At 37.5% G+C, this 23,702-nt stretch overlaps 1 protein-coding gene across 3 annotated transcripts in view; it reads left to right on the top strand.

Moving 5' to 3' along the window:
- GALNT1 (polypeptide N-acetylgalactosaminyltransferase 1) overlaps nt 1–23,702 on the top strand; it is a 124,463-nt gene that overhangs the window by 65,971 nt on the left and 34,790 nt on the right. For all 3 annotated transcript variants that reach the window (XM_088019747.1, XM_028098278.2, XM_028098277.2), the window contains exon 4: nt 2,024–2,198. In XM_088019747.1, coding sequence (XP_087875873.1) covers nt 2,024–2,198 — 175 coding nt within the window. The remainder of the gene's footprint in view (nt 1–2,023; nt 2,199–23,702) is intronic.

The following is a 23,702-nucleotide window of genomic DNA, read 5'->3' as shown; positions in this document are numbered from 1 at the left end:
AAAAATAAAGAGGGACGCCTGGGTGGCTCAGTCAGTTAAACGGCTGCCTTCGGCCCGGGTCATGGTCCCAGGGTTCTGGGATCGAGTCCCACATCGGTCTCCTTGCTCAGCAGGGAGCCTGCTTCTCCCTCTCTCTCCCTTTGCTTGTGCTCTCTCTGTCAAATAAATAAAATCTTAAAAAAAAAAGGTTTCATTAAAAAAACAAAAATAAAGAGCTTAGTTTTTTGACAAACATTAGGCAGGGTTTGTTTTTTAAAATGGTTTTACATGAGTTTTCTATAATTTTAAAGTTATTTCCTAATATTTTAATGCCCTCCTAAAATCACAGTTCATTCTGAGAACAGGGGCAAAATTATTTTATACCATTTTTTTCTTGATGGTTGTCTAAGATGGGTTTTTATATTGTAGACAGAGTTGTTGAAGACACAATAATTTCGTATTCTACAGCCCTGGTGTTTGTAGGTTGCTTTGTACCGCCATCTGAAACAACCATCTTACAGGTCAGCTTTACCAGCTAGTGCTATTCTTGGGCAGATGAAACCTGACTGAAAAGAGATGGTTTGTCTACTGCCTTGATGTCTATTTTTGTGTAGAGACATTTTGGAGGTGCCTAAAAAAATGAACAACACGAGAATAAAAATTTCAGCTTTAAAAATAAACAAGTAATGTACAAAACAAGTATTTTTATCCCATTCTTGACCTTACCTCATTCTTTCCCCATGCCTTTTAGATGAGAAGTTTAATATACTTTTTTCCAAGTTTAATATATCTGAGAACTTGTTTTGCTTGGAACACTTTTGAACATCTCTAAAGTGTAAAACAAGAAACAGTATTTGGAAATTGCTGAATATTACTCTTTTTAAATTTAAATTTTTTAAAAGATTTTATTTATCTGAGAGAGAGAGTGCTCACGTGCATGAGTGGGGCAGGGGCAAAGGGAATGGGAGAAGCAGACTCCCCGCTGAATAGGGAGCCCAACATGGGGCTTGATCCCAGGACCCTGAGATCATGACCTGAGCTGAAGACAGATGCTTAACTTACTGAGCCACCCAGGTGCCCCTGAATATTACTCTTTTTATGTATATATCAAGAGATAACATTACTTATGATTAGAATTATATTTGATGATGCTCCACCTTGCTTAATGCTTATTATAATGCCTATTATTGATTCTAGGATTTCATTTTGACTTATTTTCAATAGCACTTTTGCTCACATATTAATTCAGCATATAGTTGTAAAACTCCTATAGGACATTGTGCTGAATTCCACAAAAGGTACACGAATGAATCAAACCTGAGCTAAAAAGAGATGTGATCTAGTGGAGGGCCCACAAGACAGGTTGGCAATCATTATAGGAGGGAGCAATTGATTAGAGACCTAAGAGCCCTTGATGAAATGTGGCAGTCAAGAGTAGTAGATGATCACTGTAGAGAGATTTGGAAAAGCTGCAGACAAGAGAAGCTGTTTTAGCCGGGCCTTAAAAGACAAGTAGATGGTTGGTATTACAGAAATAAGACTGGGGAGGTGCTGTGGGAGGGGCCTTCTGTGAGCAAAGGCACCAAAGCAGGAAAACATGAGGCACATTGGAAGGAAAGTAGTGAGTTGCTATTTGATTGAAGGATTAAGTACTGAAGTGGGGGTGGGGAGTGGCATGGTAGAGGGCGGAGCCAGGTGGTAGGTTTGGAAAGTTAGGTTAAATTCCATATTAAAGAGTTAGACTTTAGGAGATCATAGGAATACCACAATGAAGGTCGTGCTTTAGTGAGGTTAATGTGGTAACGATTTTTGAGATGGGAATGCCAAGGCTGTGCATGATGCAGGTGAATAGTGCAGGGTGAGGAGGTGTTGAGTGAGGACACTGGTGTGGAAGAAGAGCACAGGGCAGCCCCCAGGTTTTACAGACTGGGAGAGGATGGGCTCAGAAATGGCTCTGGTTGTTGAGGGTCCAATTTAAACTCATGTTATTAAACAGAAACATTTATCGATTGCTACTGATGTTAAGTTTCTTCCATATTCTTAGTTCTAGAGCCAGTACAAAAGCATCATGAAGGTCCTGGAGAAATGGGGAAACCAGTCGTCATTCCTAAAGAGGATCAAGAAAAGATGAAAGAGATGTTTAAAATCAATCAGTTCAATTTAATGGCGAGTGAGATGATCGCACTCAACAGATCTTTACCAGATGTCAGGTTAGAAGGGTAAGTACCTAGTGTGATCCTGACAGTATTGAATTTGAATGAAAAGTGTGTTCTGAATTCCCAATAAATTACACTTTAGTGTTGACTGTTCTTTAAGTGAATGTTGTATCACTATGTTACTATTTACCCACTTAACTAATTAAATACTGGTAAAAATGCTACTGATCATTAGGCTATAAATTTTAGGCTTTGGAAAATAATGATTTATCTTAATAGATTAGTAGAGGATATTAAGTTTCTCAAAACATTCCTATAATCAGTTTTTTAAAAAAGATTCTTTTAAGATGTATGTAACTTAAAACCGTAACATATACAGTCATAGGCATACAGATTACTGAATTTTTATATATACGTATATACCTGATCATCCACATCAAGATAAATGTGTTATGTGAATGAATATTCCATAATTTATTTACACATTGATAGACCTTGGGGTTGTTTCCACCTTTTGACTGTTATGAATAAAGCAGTTGTGACATTCTTGTGCATGTCTTTTGGAGGACTTAGGCTCTTGTTTCTATTTGGTATGTACAGGGGAAAGGAATAAGTTATACATCTATATAGCATTAGTATGTGCTGCCAAACATTTTCCCAGGATCATTATACCAATTTACACTCCCACCACCAATGTAAGAGGCCCAGTTGCTCCATATGAAGAAGGTAACATAAGGTATCTGGGGTAGAAGACAGCAGGCCCCATTAAAAGCAAAGGAACTATACGAAAAACACATGGAGCAAGTGAACGTACATATTTGGCTCCTGAGACCCTAGCCACCTTGCCCTCTGTGGTTCCCATTAATGCCAACAGCCAGGCCGTGTTTCTCCAGGCAAGAGATTGAGGATCATTCTTGACAGAGTAGGACTAGGCACAGAGTGGAGGGAAAGAAAAACTCATAGTAATCATCATTCCAAGCTAATATTCGGCTTTTTGGTTCCCTATTTTTATAACAAATACATAACCAAGGAATACTAGACAATCACAAGAAACCCTCAAACATGAATAGTCCCTAAAAGAGAAATACGCAAGTTGGAGGAAGCAAAAACTCTTCAGGGAGAAGAAAACTTAGAAAGAATTAATCCCAGTGAAATAATAAAACATACTACAACCATAAAACAAGAATAAGATACTATTCAAAAGATACACTAGGAGAACCAAAGAGTGTTTGGAATTTAAAAAGGAAGAAAGAAAAGGGCATAACTTAGTGCAACTCAGCAGCAGTCCTGGAAACAAAGGAGCAAAATTCCAGAGGAAAAGAATTGCCAACCTAGAATTCTGTATCTGTCCATACTTGCAATCAAATGCATAGTTTAAAAAAGGACATTTTTGAAAATGCAAAGTCTCATAACATCGAACTGCCACCCACCCACCCTTTCTTGGAAAGTTACTGGAGATTATGCTCCACCAAATGAGGACCTAAACTCAGGAAACGATGGACACAGGATGTGGAAGACAGGGGATTTGGCATAAAACAAATGTGGGAATCCCTCGAGGATGGTGAAGGGAGAGCCCTGGATGAGAGTTGTTAGGCCAAGAGGCAGCCACCGAGATGGAAGCAAGCAAGAGACGCACACCAGGAGAGGCTTCAAGAAGACAGATGATGTACAGCTGAATGCTTCTGGAAACAATTTAGATGATGGGGAATTTGGGATGCAGTTAGTAAGTGCATAGAAAACCATAGCAGGGAAAACGGTATAATTCCAGGGAAAACTTCTAAAAAGTTGTTCAGAGAAAGCAAAAGCAGTTATAGTTTAGTACATGGCACAGGTGTGAATGAGTCCTAAGAGGCCACCATTTAATATTGTGCATATAAAAATTAAACGGTGTGGGGGATGGAGAGTATCAATGTGTTCATCCAGCAGATAGGCTAAGTGGCGATCAGTCAAAAGAAGCTTCGTTACAATCTTAAATTTTCCCAAGCTGTTAACTCTCCTGAACAATATAAGAAATACTAAAGAAGAAAAAAAAAAGAGAGAATTACTAAAGAAAGCTACACTCTTCAGGGAAGTCTGCAGTTGAAATGTTAATGGTGTCTATGCTAAAAAGAGCCTTGATTCTTATTGTTCCAGGTAGAATATTCCCCTATGTACATTACTGTTCTTAACACATTTTATTAAGCATTTATGTTTTGGACAGTGTTTAAATGGTGTGATACACAGGCTTGTGCACTGAATTTCGGGCTTGATGAGGACTGCCTAGATTTGAAAGTCTTACTTCACACAAGCCGCTGATACGCAGTCCTTCTTGCCAACCGTTTGGTCTCTGGGGGAGTGGGCCGCTTAGGGAGTTGGCACCAAGTCACTACCGTCACTGAGTAGCCTTTTTACACCTTCTTGCTCCATCTCTGTACAGGTATCTTTTAAAGTTTTTTGTTTGTTTAACTTTGATTGTGGGGAATTTCAAATGTGTACAAAAAGAGACAGTAGTATACGGAACCCTCATGTGTTCCTCACCTCGCATCAGTAATTCCTCATAGTCTTGTCTCTTACGCTCTTTTCTATGTCCCCCAACAGTCTCTGTCTCCTGGTATTTACACCTCTATGTATCTTCTTCCTACTTCCACCTAGGGTTGGTCTGTATGACCAGTAGAACACAGTACAAGTAATGGAGTGTCGCTTTCAGGATTAGGTTATAAAATACACTGGTTTCTAAATTTGTTTTTTTGCTCTTACTTGGGTCATTAGCTCTGGAATTCGCCAACTGACTAAAGTCCCTGTGTTTTGTGGCCTTTTGTGAAAAACCAGCTAAGTGTGATTAGAAGCAGATTCCCCAGTTCCAGGCAAAGATGTACCATTTGTAAATATTTCATTATGTGTCTCCGAAAGATACAGACTCACATAGGAAGGAAGATTATGATACCATTTATACCTAAAAAAATTATTTAACAGTAACTCCATAATGTGAAATACCTAGTTAGTATTCAGATTTCCCTAGTTATGTAATACTTTTCTTTTTTTTGTGGTGTTATTATCAGGATCCAAATAAGGTCCACACATTGCAAATGGTGCACATATCTCTTTTTTTTTTTTAAGATTTTTATTTATTTATTTGAGAGAGAGAGAATGAGAGACAGCACAAGAGGGAAGAGGGTCAGAGGGAGAAGCAGACTCCCTGCTGAGCAGGGAGCCCTATATGGGACTCGATCCCAGGACTCCAGGATCATGACCTGAGCCGAAGGCAGTCTCTTAACCAACTGAGCCACCCAGGTGCCCCAGTGCACATATCTCTTAAACCTCTGTCAGTCTCTGTAGGTTCCCTCCCTATTTTATTCCCCTGAAGACCAGGCAGAGTATCTTGTATCTTTCCTCAGCCTGCATTTTGTGGACTGCATGACTACGGCGTCATCGACTCTTCCTCTGTTTCCTCTCTTTGCTGCGGATTGGTAGGTTAAAGGCATTTTGTACCAGTATCCTTCAAGTCAGCTAAATTGTGTGCTTGTGGTACTAAAGGTGTGCGGTCTGGTTAGTCATGTGCATCCCCGTTGAACAGGTCTCTTGTATGTCCCATCCGTCTGTTTTTCCTTCTTAGAACTCCCATTAGCCACACTTTGGACTACTTGAATTGATTCTCTTACTCTCTTATATTTTTGTCTTTTCTTATCTTTTTTCTTCTTCCAGGGAAAAATTCTAGACTGTCTTTGAGCTATTCTCTTGAATTTTTTATTTGTTAAGTTTTTTATTACTAAGTTTTTATCATTGTTGTCTGACATTTAAAAACTGTAGACACAAAACTGTACACGTAACCATTTTTATACATATAAATATTTGTGAGATATTTAGTATAACAATAGCATTTTCATCTTTCTAGTTTTTAAAGTAAATTTAATTTTCATTTAAAAAATAATCAGGTCTTGGGTGCCTGGGTGGCTCAGTTGGTTCAGCATCTGACTCTTGGTTTTGGCTCAGGTCATGATCTCAGGGTCCTGGGATTTAGCCCCTCGAGTTTGGCTCCATGCTCTGCAGGGAGTCTGCTTGTCCCTCTCGTTTGTGTTCTCTCTGTCTCTGTGTCTCTCGAATAAATAAAATATTTAAAGAAATAAAAATTATGCTTCAAAATATTTGTCTTAAAGTATTTTTTATCATGTATTTTCCATCTTTTACTAGGGATCTCTTGGAAATTTATTTTTTTGGAAAAACTAGCCTTCTTTCTTTAACTGTTATTTTTTAAAAATAAAATGGTGTAAACATTCAGGAAGCTATAGGAGATAACAAACCTTTGTACCAACCACCAGCCTTTGAATCTTTTTTTTTTTTTAAGATTTTATTTATTTATTTGAGAGAGAGATTGAGAGAGAGAGAGAGAGCGCACATGAGAGGGGATAGAGTCAAGAGGGAGAAGCAGACTCCCTGCCGAGCAGGGAGCCCGATGCGGGACTCGATCCTGGACTCCAGGATCACGACCTGAGCCGAAGGCAGTCGCCCAACCAACTGAGCCACCCAGGCGCCCCCAGCCTTTGAATCTTAAGTTGCCATATTTTCTTTATATTTTGCTTTTAGCAATAAAACTTTATGGCTACCGTTGAATCCCTTTGTATACTCCTCCCCAGTTCCATCCCACTTTGCTCTAACCATCGTTCTGGTTTTTCCATTTATCATTACTGTTCATGTTTTAAAAGTACTTCTTCATGTCTGTATATAAATAATATAGCTTATAGTGTTATCTTTTTAATTTAAATGGTAGTACAGCATATGCACATATCCTTCTGCAACTTTTTAAAAATTGTTTTTGCTCAAGCATTGATTTTGAGATTTATCCATGTCAGTGCATGTAGTTCTGGATCATTCATTTTAACTGCTTTGTAGAAGTCCATTGTATGAATACGCCATAGTTTATCTATTTTGCTTTTACTTTATGTGTATATACTTTATGGTTACAGTGTCCCTGTAAACATCCTTTTACATGTATTCTCTTCTACACATGTTAACACTTTTCTGTAGAACAATGCTTTTCAAATTACAATTCAGGACCCTTTTACTCACTAATGGATCATAAAATCAGTTTAGTGAATACCTGTTAGCATTTAAATTAGTGAAATAGAAGATAGCAGAGTGTTTTATGTAGTAAAAGTATTTTTTCATTAATCATTATTTCAGGATGTGTGTATTAGATTAACATACAATGTATTTGTTACCAAGGGTTATGGCCAAAAGTGACAGTAGAAGTGAAATTATTGTGCTGAGAGGTAGGTACTTCTTTATTTCACTCAATTAAAGAAAGAAAAAAAGCTGCTCCCACACTGGTTTTACCAATTTACATTTTCCAGGTACAGAGAATTCATGTGGAGGATAATAGTGGCATGGACTAGGCTAGTATGGATGAAGAAGTTTTAAAATTTCTGATTGCATTTTTTACAATGGAACCTATCAGAACACTGAAGGATTGGTTATGGAGTAAAAGAGAAAAGGGGGAGTAAGAATTTAGGCCTGAGCAGCCATCTCAATTACAGTGATACTTGCCAAGATAGAAAGAAGAAGAAAATAGAAATATGGGGAAATAAATCAATTAGCATATATTTATAAAAGCCTGGGGTTAGGAGAGATGTTGAAGCTGGAGCTATGAATTTGGACAAGTGAATTTAAAGGCATGGGGTGGGTTGAGATAGCCTTACAAGTGGAGGAGATGGAAAAGAGGTTAGGTTAGATGATTGACATTTCATCTTTTGAAGAGTGAGAAGAGGAGGAAGATCTAGCAAAAGGGTAAGAAAACATGAGGTATGAGGGGGAAAGTACATGGAAGTCAGGCAAATGTTCAAGGTGTAAGTGGTCAACTCTGTTAAATTCTGCTGAGATGAATGATGAAGTCTCTAAATTGACCCGTGGATTTTAGTGTATGGAGGCTCTTGGAATTTAGATAAAATTGTTTCTGTGGAGTGATAGGAATAAAACTGATTTAAAAGAATGAGGAAGACTTCCAGTTTCTTTGATGGCAGCCTTGGTGATTTAGATCAACTCTTCAGTTGAGGACAATTAGAAAGTTAGGTAAAATATGTATATAAAAATTATTTGCTTAAAAACATATAGAGGTTAGAAGGCAGAGCTTAGAAGGCAGTGAAGAATTATGGAGCCATACCGTGGGAGAAGATGAAAACTCAGAGAAACAAGCCTGGAAGTTTTACCTTGATGCATTCCAGAAGGTGTATACCTAAATAGTACTTTTTTTTTTGACATTGCATATGAATTTATTGTTTTTATTTAAATTCAGTTGGCCAACATATAGTACATCATTAGTTTCAGATGTAGTGTTCATAAATAGTACTTTTGATAGCCTTTTGGTGCTGGGGCATAAAACCTGGAGTCCAGAGCCTATCAAATGTGTGTGTGTGTGTGTGTGTGTGTGTGTGTGTGTGTGTGTGTGTGTGGTGGGGGGAGAGTCAGATAGCCCCTCCTGCATGATTTGGTTTTAGGTTCCTAGAAATAATGATGAAATTGAAGTAGATCAGCCCTGGTGGTGACTGAAGCCCAAGTTTAAACCATCTTAGTCCAGAAAATTGAATTTACTAGTGCCCCTGGCTTCCCCTAGATTCAAATGTAAATCCTCTCTGAAGAAAGCTATTAGGATTTTTAAATGGTATTTCATACACAGAGGAAACAAAGGCACATGAAAGAAAACAAAACAGTAGACAATGGAAATAGACCCAGAAGGACTCCAGGTAATGGAGTTATCGGACATAGACTTTAAAACGATTGTACATAATATTAATGTGTTCAAGGAGATTTAAAAACAAGATTGAGAATTTCAGCAGAGAACTAGAATCTGTTGGAAAATAACCAAGTAGAAATTCTAGAACTGGAAAAGTACAGTAATAAAAAGTAAAGACCTAATGGACAGGCTTAGCAGCAGACTAGACATAGCTAAAGGGAGAATTAGTGAGCTGAATTATAGATCAGAAGTAAATATCCAGAATGAAGCATGGAGAATGGAAAATAACAGATAGTAAGAGATACAGGAGATAAAGAGGTCTGGGATTGTCAACAAATTATAGTTAAAATAAGAAAGAATAGACCAGTAGCAATATTTGAAAGTATAATAGCCAAGAATTTTCTAAAACTAATGTTAAAAACATTAAGGTACAGAATCAGTAAGTTTGATGAACCTTCAGCAGGTTACCTGCCACATCATACTTGGGCATATCATAATAAAACTGTTGGAAGCCAGAGCTAGAGAAAAGAATTGTAAAAATAAGCAAAGGGGTGGAGGGGAAAGATAAAGATTACCTTCAAAGGTGCAACAGTAATTCTGACAGCTGACTTCTCAGCTGACTTCTCAACAGAAAAAAACAAGGAAGCCAAAAGATAACATGGTGTCTTTTAAAGTCTGAGATAACTTTAAAGAAGCATAAAATTTTACACCCAGCACAGGTATCTTTGAAAAATAAAAACCTTTAAGAGAAACAAAACGGAGATAATTCATTACCCACCCTAAAAAACACTAAAGGGTGTTCTCTAAGCAGAAAGAAAATGATCCCACTGAAATGGTCAGGTATAGAAATGAAGGAAGAACAATGGAATTGGTAAATATGTAGATAAATTAATGTCAACTTTGTAAACAATATCTTATGACATAAAATATCAATAAAATTAAAGAGAACAGAGCATTTTCTTTGGGTAGGGATAAATGGAGCTAAACCTTACATTTGTAAGTTTTTTTGGGGGGTGTTTATGTATTGTCAAGTCGTGGGTAAAGATAGCAATTAGTATTAGACTTTAATAAATCAAGGTTGAGTGTTACAATTTTTAAGGTTACCACCAGAAGAAAATAAATGTTAGAGTGGAGAAAGTAGAAATTAAAAAAAATATAAATTCAGAGGCACTTGGCTGGCTTAATTGGTAGATTATGTGACTCAGTCATGAGTTCAGTCAAGCCCCGCATTGGGTATAGAGTCCACTTTTATTTATTTATATATATATATATATATATATATATATATATGAAGGAAAGAAAGGAGAAAAAAGGGCAAATATTTCTATCTGTGTAAGATGCTAGGTTGAAACGCAAGTATATCATTAAATCTATTAAAGGTTTTGCTTAAAAGACAAAGATTGTTAGATTGAGTAAGAAAAAATGACAACTATATATTATAAGAGGCAAACATAAAAAGAAAAAGGGAATAGGAATACTTAGGGTAAAGAACAGAACAAAACAACATACCTGACCGATATTACTGTCCGGTAAATAAAGTAAACTTCAAGGCAAAAAGCATTCAGTGCTTTAAGAAAAAAAATATTTTATCCTAGTTAGCAGTGCAAATTCTGCATATCAGAACTTGTGAGATACAACTAATTCCACGCCTAGATGAAAATGGATAGTTTAAATGCATATAATTTTTTTAAAAGATAGAATATAAGTGAATTATCATAAGTTGGTTCTTTGAAAAAACTAATAAAATTGACCACTCAAGAAAATAAATTTTACAAATTTATTTTATTTGTAAAATAAAATGACAAATAATCCATGCAAGGTATGAAAAAGGTAACATTACTATAGATGCTGACCCCAGAAGAAAATATACTATAAAGAGCAGAATTAATATAAGAGAATACAAAGAGTACAGAGTCAACAAAGCCAAAAGTTCGTTATTTGACAAGAATAACAAAATCAAAAAACCCTTTCCTAAGTAACAACTATCATGAATGAAGAAGAGGACATTACCATACATCATACAGACATTTAAAAAATTATAAGTAGATAATATAAACATTATCCCAATAACTTAAATTTTTAAATGATTAATTCCTGGAAAAGTACAATTTAGTGAAACCGACACAAGAAAAACAGCAGAAAGTACTGTAACTACTAAATAAATTAATGATATAAATGATTTAAAATTTTTACATACGGATACAATCATAAACTTCCAGGTGTTGGTGGCCTTGCCAATGAATTATATCAGATATTTAGGGAAGAAATAATGCCAACTTACACAAACTTTTTTAGATAACTAGAAAAAGAAGGAACATATCAAACTGTTTCATAAGATCAGGATGATCTGGAGATGAAAATCTGACAATGACATGAGAAAGGAATATTACAGGCCAGTTTCATTGATAAACATAGGATTCTAAATAAAATGTTAGCTGAATCCAGCAATATGTAATGTTAATAATATATTAAAACCAAATTGGTTTATGCTAGCACACTAGGTTGATTTAATATTTTAAAATCATTTAATGTCACCACATTAACAGGAATAAAGGAGATAAGCTCTGTTGTTTCAGTAGATACAGAAAGGGGACTTGATAAAAATTTGTCATTGGTTATGACAAAAATTCTAGCAAACTACAAATGAAAGGGAACCTCCTTAATCTGATAAAATGTATCTACCAAAATCAAAATGAAACAAAGCCTCTCAGGTTTAACAGTAATTTTGAAAGTGTTCCTTTTGAAATCTGGAACCACAGATGCCCATTATCACTTCTATTCACTCTTGTGCTGGAGGTTTTAGCCAGAGTAAGGAAGGCAAGCAAAAGAAATAATAGTTATAAGTAGTGGAAAGGAATTAAAACTTATTATTTGCACTTGACATGATTATATATGATGAAAATTCAGGAGAAGTACAGATAAAAGATTAGAATCAAAAAGTATTGATTGTTTTAAGGTTGATACTTAAAATGAAAATCAATTGTATTTCTATGTCAGTTTTCTAACAAAAGGTGGGCAATAAATTTTTTTAAAACACCACATACAGTGCAATCAGAAAATATCAAATACCAGAAACTCTTCAAAAAACTTCTAAAATGTTATTGAAAGAAATTAAAGATCTAAGTAATGGAAAAATGCCCATCTTTATGGGTGGACAGCTCAGTATTATAAAATGTTGGTTTTCTCCAAATAGATTTATAGATTCAGTGAATTTCCAGTTACCACATTTGTGTGTGTGTGTGTATAAATTGACAGATTGGTTCTTAATGTAACTGGAAGTGCAAAGACCCAGAATAGCCAGACATTTTTGTAGAAGAGTAAGTAAGGTTGGAGGATTTGTAATGGCAATTATCAAAATTTCTCAAGGCAGTATAGTAATTAAGATAGTGTGGTATTTTTGCAAGGATAAACAGATTGGTGAAACAAAATAGGGAGTCTGTAACTAGTCCCATACTACTTGAACACTTAGTTTAGGACAAAGATGGAACTGCATAGTAGTAGAAGGATGTTCTTCTAAAGAAAAACGTAGGGGCGCCTGGGTGGCTCATTCGTTAAGCGTCTTCCTTTGGCTCGGGTCATGATCCTGGGGTTCTGGGATGAAGCCCCGCATCAGGCTCCCTGCTCGGTGGGAAGCCTGCTTCTCCCTCTCCCATTCCCCCTACTTATGTTCCCTCTCTCGCTATCTCTCTGTCAAATAAATAAAACCTAAAAAAAAAAGTAAACAGTAGTGGGTCATCCTGATAATAATTTAAGGACAAAACTGAAACTAACTTTTTCTCACACAATATAGAAAATCATTTTCATGTGTATTACAGATATAAATATGAAGGCAAAGATTGGCAATAAAGCTCCTAGGAGAGGACATGGAATTTATTATGATCTTGAGAGAGGGGAAGATTTCTTAAACAGGAAATAGAAACACTCAAAAATGCAGGGAAAGTTTGATAAATGGGACTGCATTAAAGACTTCCTGTTCATTAAAAAAAAGTGAAAAAAATACATTGAAAAGGCAAATAACAGAAGAAATTTATGATACTTAAAACCAGCAAAATGCTCAGATGCAGAATATATAAATAACTCCTACACATCAAAAAGGAAAAGGAAAATGGATGAAAGACTTGAAGAGATAATCCAAATGACCAATAAACATAGGGCAAGATGCTCAACCTTATTAGTAGTGAATAAAACACAAAACTCATGAAATACCACTTCATACTCTTCATAATGACTAGTGTTGGTGGCAGTGTAAATTGTTACACCCACATTGAAAAACATGTCAGTATCTAGTAAAACGAACACTAACATACTTCATGACCCAGCAGATCCACATGTAGATGTATCTAACAGATGCATGCACATACACATCAGGAGACAAGGACAAAAATGTTAATGGTAGTACTTTTGTATTGGCTCCAAACTGAAAATAATCTAAGTGTGTATCAGCAGTGGAATGTGGTAGATTCATACGACGGAATACTTTACAGCAGTGGAAATGAACAAAAGCCACAACATGGATGAATCTCACCATTTATACCAAGCTAGAGTCACAGAAGAACATATCAGAATTCGGCTATCTCTAGGAAGGCCAGAAACCAGCAACACAAAACAGTGATGTTAAGGGTTAGGACAGTGATTGATCTCCACTGGGGAGAAAGGAAAAGGTAATGGGAGCAAGGGGGACTTGTGAGGTGCTGGTCACGTTTTCTCTCTTCCCCTGAGTCATGGTTACATGGGCATTTGCTGTGTGATAACTCATTCAGCTCTATATTTATGTTTTGTGCACTCTGCTTTACTTCAAATAAAATCAACTCAAGAAAAGAGTAGGGCAGACAAGTGGGAGGGGCAGCAGGTGTAGCAGTGCTTTTGAGGTGTCATCGGAAAAAGGGAAGCGGAGGTGTTAGCTGGGGAGATTGTGCGATTAAGGGAGACATTATCTTTCTTTTATCAAAGATGGTATGTACTGCAGGCTGTATGTTTATGGGAATGATCCCACTGAGGGTAACTTAGGGGAGGATTACAGCAAGAGCATTTAACTTGAGTGGGTGAGAAGGAATGTAGTTGGCTTCAGACAGGAACAGGGATAATTTGGGCCTTGTGTCGTGGGAAAAAGGCACAATGTTCACGATCACACATGCCTACAGGATGTGTTCATGGGAGTATGGAAATCCTCTGACAGCTTCTGTGTTTTCGGTGAAATTGCCACCGGTGAGTGAGGAGGGTGGGAAAGGTATTGGAAATCCGTGGACCTGTGAAACAAGCACGTTGAAGGAGGTGAGTAGGAAATTCAGGCAGAACTCTGCACAAGTGCTGAGAGCCTGCTTGAGATTTGTGGTTATAAATTGAAAATGAGGCCATTCAGCATGCTCGCATGTTTTCTTTAGCCATATTCAGCAGCTCAAATGAGATCCAAAGTCAGCAGAAAGTTGGATTTAGCTAGGATTGGGCTATTCCAGCAAGTGAGAAAAGAATAGGGAGCTCCAGGGTGGCGATAATGGTAAAGAGCCGTGGATCTAAGCAGAGCAGGTGACCTGGATAGCGTGAAGGGGGCAACGGAAAGTAGGAAGAGGGAGGGTCTGGAGTGGAGACCCCCGTGAAGGAAGCTGAAGATCTGGGATTATTGGAGTAATTGAGTTGGAAGAGCAAGGATGGGGGGGGGCGATGGTGACCAGAGATTGTGATGCTTAAAATGGAGGTGATCGGTAATGGCATGGTCTAGGGATATAGAATGAAAGTACATGGGTGAGATGTGGTGGAGGACAGTTCCATTGGAGGAGGGCAGAGCAAAGGTCTGAGAGGCCAGGGTATTGAAAAATGGACTACAATAGATGCTAAAATGACCGAGAATCTGATGACAAGACTGTGGTGGAACAGTTAGGGAAGGCAATAGATGACAGTGACAAGGATGGACTGGCACATTATTTAAAAGACTTGGGGCTTCTTAAGGAAGAGGGAAAAGCAACAGTCTTGAATCAGCAGTAAGGAACAAGGAAGGTATCTACTACCCCCTCCAGATTCAGTGGTACGTGAGACAGGGAAGAAAAGCAGCCTCCTCTTGAAAGAAGACTACTCAGAGGCTGCCTGGATAGCTCAGTCAGTTAAGCACCGTCCGACTCTGGATTTTGGCTCAGGTCATGATCTCATGGGTTGTGAGATCGGGCCCTGTGTTGGGCTCCACCCTCAGCGAGGAGTCTGAAATCCTCTCCCTGTCCCTCTGCCCCTCCCTCTCATTTGTTCTCTCTCAAATAAACTTTAGAAAAAAGAGACTACTTAGGACGTGGTCTTCTTGGCAATATTTTAATTAGTGCTAGAAGATGAAGGGAATATTCAGAAAAGGGATTATGAATACAGTTGATTTTACTGGTGACAAAACCATGAATTCCTGGCTGCAAAGTGGAAAGGTTTGCATGTGTTAACCTAAAAAAATAAAACAGCCAGTTACTTTACTTGCCAAATGGATTTATTTGGGAATAGCAAAGAATTGCAATTCAGGACAAACTATGCAAAACCATAGCAAATCCAATAATCAAAGGGGAAGACTTCTTTTATGGAGGAAGAAAATGGGAAGAGGTTTTGTTGGTTTGTTTGTTTTGAAGGAGAGCAAGAGGGAAAAGGAGAGAGACTCTCAAGCAGACTCTCTACTGAGAGACTGAACCACCCAGGTGCCCCCGGAGAAGCTGTTTTGAATGAAAGCTTATTAGAGAAAAGCACGAGTTCAGGGTGATGATGGTTTCTCATTCGCTGAGGTGCAGGCAGGTACTCAGTCTCTTAGAGAAGATGCATATACATCTTTTCCTGTTGGGACCTGTAGTTAGTGATTCTTCCCTGTTGACCCTTCTTCTGTTGGGGTCTATAATTGACATTCTTGTAACTGAAGTTGGGTGGTATGGCTGCCCCTTGCTGGCCTCCCCTCCTGGCCTCATGACCGTTTTCATGAGGTTTCTCTCCATTAATTTTCACACAGGTCAGGAACTTTAGTTAGCTCAGTAGCAATTCAGATTTGGGTAATTCACAATAACTGAAAGGCCTGGGTGTAGCATTATTTTATAGTTTTAGAACATTTTTACTAAGTATATAATTATGTAGTTATTCTCATTTCTCATATTTTTATTGCTTTTCCCCTTTTTCTTTAAATAATCTTGCTAGTGATTTGCAGTTTTTAATTTTCAAAAAAGAGGTAGCTTTTATCTGATTGTTTTTTTAAGTTTGTTTTCTGTGTAATTATCTCTTCTTCTGTTTTGTGTTTAATCTGTTCTCTCCCTTCTTTACTTAAATGCTTAACCTATTATTTAAAAATATTTTTGTTTTCTAATAGTCATTAAAGACTATGAACACTTCAGTGCAGCCTGTTGTTTTATGTATTTTCATCCTTATTTATTCCTAAGTAGTTGGTAATTTCCACTTGATTTCTGTTTAACACAGGATGACCTAGAAATACATTTAAATATTTCTAGGTACATTTCTTTTTTGCCTTTTGATTTACTCATTTTTATTAGTGATTTCTAGATTAATTTCATCATGGTCAGAGAACATGACCTGTATATGAACATGATCTATTTCAAATGTGTTGAAACCTGCTTCTTGACCTAGAAAGTGTTCAGTTCTTAAAAAATGTTTCCTCTGCAGTTGAAAATAACTGGTTGCCTGTTACTTCTGGATTTTTTTCTGTTTCATAGTACATGCTGTATTAGATTCTGATTAATTTGTATTTTTAAAAAACCTCCCATATAATTATGGACTTGACAGTTTCTCAATTCATTCTTTTATTTTTCAAGGCTGCATCATTGGATGTATCTACAGTAATTGATAATATATTCTTGTTTTTAAGCCCAGTATTCACTGTATCTGTATTAATTTTTTTACCCTGGTTTTGACATTGCTATACTACTTTTAGTATGTTTAACATTTTCCTGGTGTATCTGTTATTTTTTTCTATTTCTTTCAGCCATCTGTATGATTTTATTTTATGTGAATCTCTACTAAATGGCTGGATTTATATTTTCATTTCACTCTAATCAGTTTTTAATAGGTGAGTTTGATGCATCTACATTTATTGTTACTATTGTTAAATTTGGACTCCTTTTAGGTTGAACCCTATGAAATTGATATTCAACCATTTTTGACCTGTGAAAATGAGTTTCATAAAGTTCAACCTAATCTTGTTTTGTTTACCATCCTTTTTATTTTTTTCTCCTTTCCTGCTTTGCTAATTGATACAGTTTCATTTGATAAAATTTTTAGTATTCATGTTTTTCTGTCTCTTGATTTGGAAGCTGCACATTTTATTCTTTAGTAGTAAGACCTGAATATATTGTAATTGTCAACATGTGGACTTTATCTACATGTTCAGTGCACATAGTGTACTTTTGATCTGAGCATTCATATTCTTCAATTCTAGGACATTTCTGGCTATAATCTCAAATATTGCTGTGTTACCATTCCCTCAACCTGTTCTTCTGGAATTACTGATATGCATAGACTAGAGCTTCTCAGTCTATACTTTTATTTTTTCCCCCTTTGCCCTTTTTTGAATTATATATAATGAATTTCTCATTAATATCTCGATAGTGGCAAAGTCCAGGTCTCTGCCATTTGCTGGCTTTGTGGCTTTGGAAGAGGTAGTGACCTTTCTGTACTTCAGGATCCTTATCTGTACAGTAAGAAAAATAACAAGGGCTGTTGTGAGGATTTGTAGTGCTTCGAATACTTCCTGGCACCTAGGATATAGAGAAGACCTGTGTTCAGGAAGTAAGCTCTAGGTCCCAGTGCAAATCTCATGAAAAGCCAACTACAAGCATGCTTTTCCATCGCCACTCTATTTTACTAATCACTGTCTGGCTTCTGAAGTGTATTTACAATGAAATGTGCAATGAGATACATCAGATATACATTTAACTATCTCTGCAATAAGATGAACAAAGCTGGCCAGCAGGTACTTTTCAGACCATTTCACACCAGAGGTGGAAGAATAAGTAGCATGGACAGCCCCTAGAGTGCAGCTTTTTTACCCCCTTTTCTGAATCCAGAAAAGCCCTGCTTGATCTAAGTCATGGGCTTAACTGGTAGTATAGCCGGCAGTGTCCAGTCCAGTATAGCTGGCAGGCACAGTTCCTGTGCCTGCCAGGAACCTTTACTGTGTTCTAGGCTCCAAGGACACATTTCCTGCAGGAAACTGGGGGAAACAATAACATTGTTCAAGTGTCAAGAAGAGTGAAAAACAAAGAATAACTTTTGTAATGTTTGATCTTAGGGAAGGAGCTTTGAGGCAAATTCCAAGTCATCTAATGGGGTAATTCTATCCTATATAATTAGTCTCAGATGTTTAAAAAGTAGTAATAATACCAATTAGTGAGTGCTTAGTATGTACCAGGCACTACACACATTATCATTTTTAAGCAGTTGAGTAAAGTAGTAGTATGCCCAGTTGACAGATGGGGAAACTCAGACTTGGGGAGATTAAATGATTTGTGCAAAGTGCAGTTAAGTGATCCAGGTGAAATCTATCGTTGACAAAACGTGTAATCTTAATCACTGTGCTCTGCCATCACTTGTATGGTGGATCTTCATCGATCTTGTCTGAATGACAGTACACAGAGGAGAAATTATATAACATTGCCAGACGTTGCTAGGCAGGTGGCCAGCTGTCTTAAGAAAAATTGACTTGTCATTGGTAAGTGGTCACTACCAGGCTAACTTTAGTGGATGACAAATACTTTGAAAATCATAGCTGAAAGGGACCTAGAGAAGAGAATTGGATTATATATGCATACTCATCTTGACTTAGCAAAAAGCTGCTTCCTTTCCCAAGGCCTCAGTTTCCTTATCTGTAAAACTGGGAGAGCAGCGCCTCTCTCTTTCGGTTGTTGTGAGGATAGTGAGGTAATGCGTAAAAACTCTTAATGCTATTTCAGGCCCTAAGAGGGCTAAAATAAGTACAATGAGACTTTTAACAGTTGCAAAATAATATAAATAGTAATTATCACGGGACTTCTGTTGTTCTACATTCCTGAATTGTTAGGTGTTTGTGTGGATTGATTCTCTGGTAAGCCCGGGCTTGCTGAGATGATCACTATCCTAAGCAAATTTAATGATCTATTTCCCAAAACACTGCTGAATCACTCAGGCACTCAGACTAACTCAGTCCACATAGTGAATTTCATGCATTAGAGTTAATTCAGTAATTCTTTCACTCACTTATAACAAGAGTGCTTGTTATGTAGGCCATCTTTTAATTACTGTTGTACATGGAGACATAGATGAAACTACTTGTGTTTTCACTCATTGTGTAAAAACCAGGGATTTTTCAGTCAACTCCAGCTCCGCTCCAGTATATAACTCACTCCACTAAAAGCATTAGTCCACTGTGGTAGTGATGGTATAGTTTCAAAAACCTGCCCATCTCCCTTCATCCTTTCTCAGTCTGTGCTCTCTGCCAAACAAAGGAGTAAACCAGGGAAGAGAAAGGCACGGGATCTGAAAGAGAGGAGATTCAGTGTGCAGGACAACTAATAGAATCCCCCTGGGAATGGCAGAGGGAGAGCCCTGGACCCCAGTGGTGCGGGCACGGAGGCAACCCAGGAGGGATTGCTTTAAGAAGATTTCATTCATATTATAGCCCGTGCTTCTGAACATCTTAAGAGACTATTTAAATGATTTGTAGAGAGTTTGGGTTTGAATTAGTGACAAATACATAGAAAAGGGGCAAAAATAACCTAGGGTAAAGTGGAAGGCAATGTGCAGAAAAGGAAAAGTACTCAATATACAAATCATCTATAAATAGCATTTTACATAGTCCTTATACAAACATTAAATAACAATGAACCACATTTCTAATATAACATTGGGAGACTGAGGGAGTAGCAAGTGTATGTGTTAGAATGGGGATAGGAGGGAAATAAATCCTTATTCTACAGTAAGTTAATATGTAATATTTAGAAATATGGAGGTAAATATTAAGAGAAAGAGGTCAAAGAATTGCATGTGTTTTCCTTTATAGGAAGGGAGAGTAATGGTAGAGAGGGGAGAGAACAGCTTTTTAAAACAAGCTTTGCACTGTTGTTTATTCTTTATGTTTTCATTTTTCTTGTAGATTCCTAATTGCCAGGTCTTATGGTAACTTTGTTTTTAACCAAGAAATTGCCAAACCTTTTCCCAAAGTGGCTGCACTATGAACATTCCCACCAGCGAAATGTACGAGCGGTCCAGTTTCTCCACAACCTCGCTGATGTTTCTTTGTGCCCGTCTTTATTCTTAGAGCCGTGCTGCTGCATGTGAAGTCGTATCTCGTTGTGATCTTAATTTGCATTACCTATGACTAACGATATTGGGGATGTTTTCATGTACTTATTGGGCATTCTTATATCTTCAGTGAAGTTTCTCTGGATTTTTTGCCCATGTTTTATCAGATTGTCTTCCTGTTGCAGAGTTGTAAGAGTTATTTATATGTTCTAGATCCAGATTCTTCATCAGATAAATAATTTCTAAATATTTTCTCCCATCGCTTCTCAGCCTTTTGGCTAAGATCAAGTGTAAATATTTTTTCCCAGTTTGTGGCTTGTCTTTTCATTTCCTTAGTGGTACCTTTTGAAGCACAAACATTTTTAATTTTGATGAAGTCAAATGTATTAGTTTGTATTATGCTTTTAGTAGCATATCATGCTTAATAGGACAAGACTAAAAGCTTTCCCCTAAGGTCAGAAGCAAGGAAAGGATGTCTGCTCACCACTTGTATTCAACATTGTACTTGAAGGCAGACCGGAACTCAGAAGTATGTACTGGGAGCAGAAGAGCCCCTGAGAGAAACCCACTCTTTCTGTTCTGAGGGATGAGAACGGGCTCTCTTAAGGGTTAGTGGAGGAAACCACCCCCATTTCTGTCTCTTCTTTTTCCCCTTCTCTGCTACCCCGTCCCTAGGCAGTATTGCCACGGCAGCACAGCCGTGGGAGCGGTGTCGGGCAGGCAGCTAACGTTGAGGGAGGGTCTCGTGCTGCTCGGCCTAGAGCACGGACACGGGCACAAGCAGTGCACAGCGGACTGAGAGAACTAGAGCTTCCACTTTCTAGCTGTGTTGGAACATCAGCATAAAAGACGTCCGTTCTCCCCCACTAGGTATATAGATTTAATGCAGTTCCATTCAAAACCTCAGCAAGAGATTTAAAACTATATTTGGAAAGGCAAAGGAAATAGCAAAAGTAATTTTTTATAAGAAGAATAAAGTTGGATGAAATAACAGTACCCAATTTAAAGATGTACTATAATGCTACAGTACTCAAGACAGTGTGCTGTTAGCAAAGAGACGGACACACAGACCAGTGGAACAGAAGAGATAGTTCAGAAATAGACCCACATGGATATGGCTGTTTGGTTTTTGACAAAGCGTAAAAGCCATTCAGTAGAGTAAAGATTATCTTTTCAACAAATGGTGTTGGTACAATTAGACATCCATATGCAAAAATATGAATCTCAACCTTAATCTCGGGTGTTTTTTGAAAATTAACTCAAATTGGATCATAAATCTAAACTCAAAAAGTTTATAATTGTAGGGAAAATATTCAGGACTGGTTTTAGGCAGAGAGTATTTAGACATGACACCAAAAGCATCATTTCATAAAATAAAAAATTGATAAGTTGAACTTCAAATTTTAAAACTTTCACTCTGATAGAAACACTGTTAAGAGAATGAAATGATGAGTTACAGGCTGGAATAAAATATTTGCAAACAATACCTCCAAAAAACGACTTGTATCAAAAATATATGAAGGGGCGCCTGGGTGGCTCCGTCGTTAAGCGTCTGCCTTCAGCTCAGGTCATGATCCCAGGGGCTCCTTGCTCCACAGGAAGCCTGCTTCTCCCTCTCCTACTCCCCCTGCTTGTGTTCCCTCTCTTGCTGTGTCTCTCTCTGTCAAATAAATAAAAATAAAATCTTTAAAATATATATATATGAAGAACTCTCAAACATAACCCAATTAAGAAGAATGAAAGCAATAGAATGTTGTCAAATGACTTGACACTTACCCAGATACTATATGGATGGCAAATGAGCATATGAAAAGACATTAGCCATTGAGGAAATGCCAATTAAAACCACAATGAGGTACCACTCTATGCCTCTTTAAATGGCTGCAAAAAAATTCAGTATCAAGTGCTGACGAAGATCCAGGGCATTTGGAACTCTCATACATTTCTGATAGGAATGCAAAATGATAGTCTCTGAAAAACAATTTGGCAGCTTAAAAATTACACTTAAAAACTTATATTTACCATGTAACCCAGCAGCCCATCCCTGGATATTTACCCTAAAGAAATGAAAACATGTTCACATAAAAATCAGTACCTGAACATGTATAGCAACTCTCTTCATAATAGCCCCAAACTGGAAACAGCTGGTGAATGAAAACACTGATAGATCAGAATGGATTTCTGATTTACTCTTCATAAAAAATAACAAACTTTTGATACATAGGACTTCAATGAATCTCAAAGACATGCTGAGTGAAAGAAACCAGTCTCCAAGATTACATGCTGTATAATTCCATTTATAGGATATTTGTGAAAAGACAAAACTATAGTAATGGAGAACAGATATTGGTTGCTGGGGTTACGTGTAGGGGAGGGTGAGACTATAAAAGGATAACAAAAGGGGTTCTTTGGAGGTGGAATGGTTCTGTTTCCTGAAAGTGGTGGTGGTTTTATGAAGCTATGCATTTGTTAGAACTCAGAGAACTTATTACCACCTTCAAAAAAATGATGCTGTTGGTAGGCATGTGGAACAACTGAAACTATGACACACTGCTGGTGAGAGTGGAAATTACTACATCCTCTTTAGAAAACCATTTCTTGGTATCTACTAAAGCTGAGCCTATATATACCCTATTGCCCAATAATACAAAAATGCATACATGTAGTCACCAAAAGACATATACATGAGTGGTTTTCACAGCACTGTTTATAGTAGCCTAGACTGGAAAGTATCCTAATGTCCGTAAATATTCGAATAGAAAAGAAACTATGATGTAGGTATGTGTGTGTTTATATATATATATATATTACACATACACATATATATTCCTTTAAAGGAATACTATGCAGCAGTAAAAATAAACTTGCCCATACAACATGGATGATACTCAAGCAATGTTGAAGGAAAGAATTGAGACACAAAAGAATATGCTCTATATCAGTAGTTCTTAAAGTGTGGTCCTGGGACTTTTGGAGGTCCTTCAGATCCTTTCAGGGAGCCTGCAAGGTCAAAAAGTTTTCATAATGATATGAAGACATTTATTTACCCCTTTTGCTCTTATTCTTCAACTAGCGCACCATGGAGTTTGAGAAGCTGTATGGATCAAGATCTAGCAGGGAAACAGAAATCACATAATAATTTGAACAGAAAAAGCTTAATATAATTATTAACTATGATGGGGTTAACTGTAAGGAGATAAAGACAGTCATATAGTATATCCTAGGGTTGAGAGTACAAAGGAATGAAAAACGTTGAAAGGGAGCCCGCTTCTTAATGCTGGAGTTCAGACCTCATTGGAGAAGTTGTGACTGCTGCTCACTGGATGGTGGTTACCCTTGGTGGGACCTGACACACCCTCCAGAGTGAGGGCTGGTAGGCAGGCCTTACAAGCAGGAAATATACTTGAAATGCATTTGGGGAGCTAATCAGAGCCAGAACTGGCAAACAGGAACCACCCTTCTGGGGTGCAGAAAGCCAAAACTGGGAAGCCAGCGCTGAGGGACCTGGGAGACTTACTGAGAATCTGCCTGAGAGTGTGGGTGCTGCTGAAACTCAGTAGGGTAATGCATCTGGGTGTCCACCACACACTCTGCTGGCAGCACCAGAGTAAGAAGGAGAAGAAAAGTGG

This window comes from Eumetopias jubatus, unplaced genomic scaffold (assembly GCF_037043125.1).
Source record: "Eumetopias jubatus isolate StellerSeaLion01/CBP00866 unplaced genomic scaffold, mEumJub1_p1.0 scaffold_16, whole genome shotgun sequence".
NCBI classification, from domain to species: domain Eukaryota; kingdom Metazoa; phylum Chordata; class Mammalia; order Carnivora; family Otariidae; genus Eumetopias; species Eumetopias jubatus.
The sequence above is the reverse complement of the archived record's forward strand: the minus strand, read 5'-3'. Positions and strand labels throughout refer to the sequence as shown.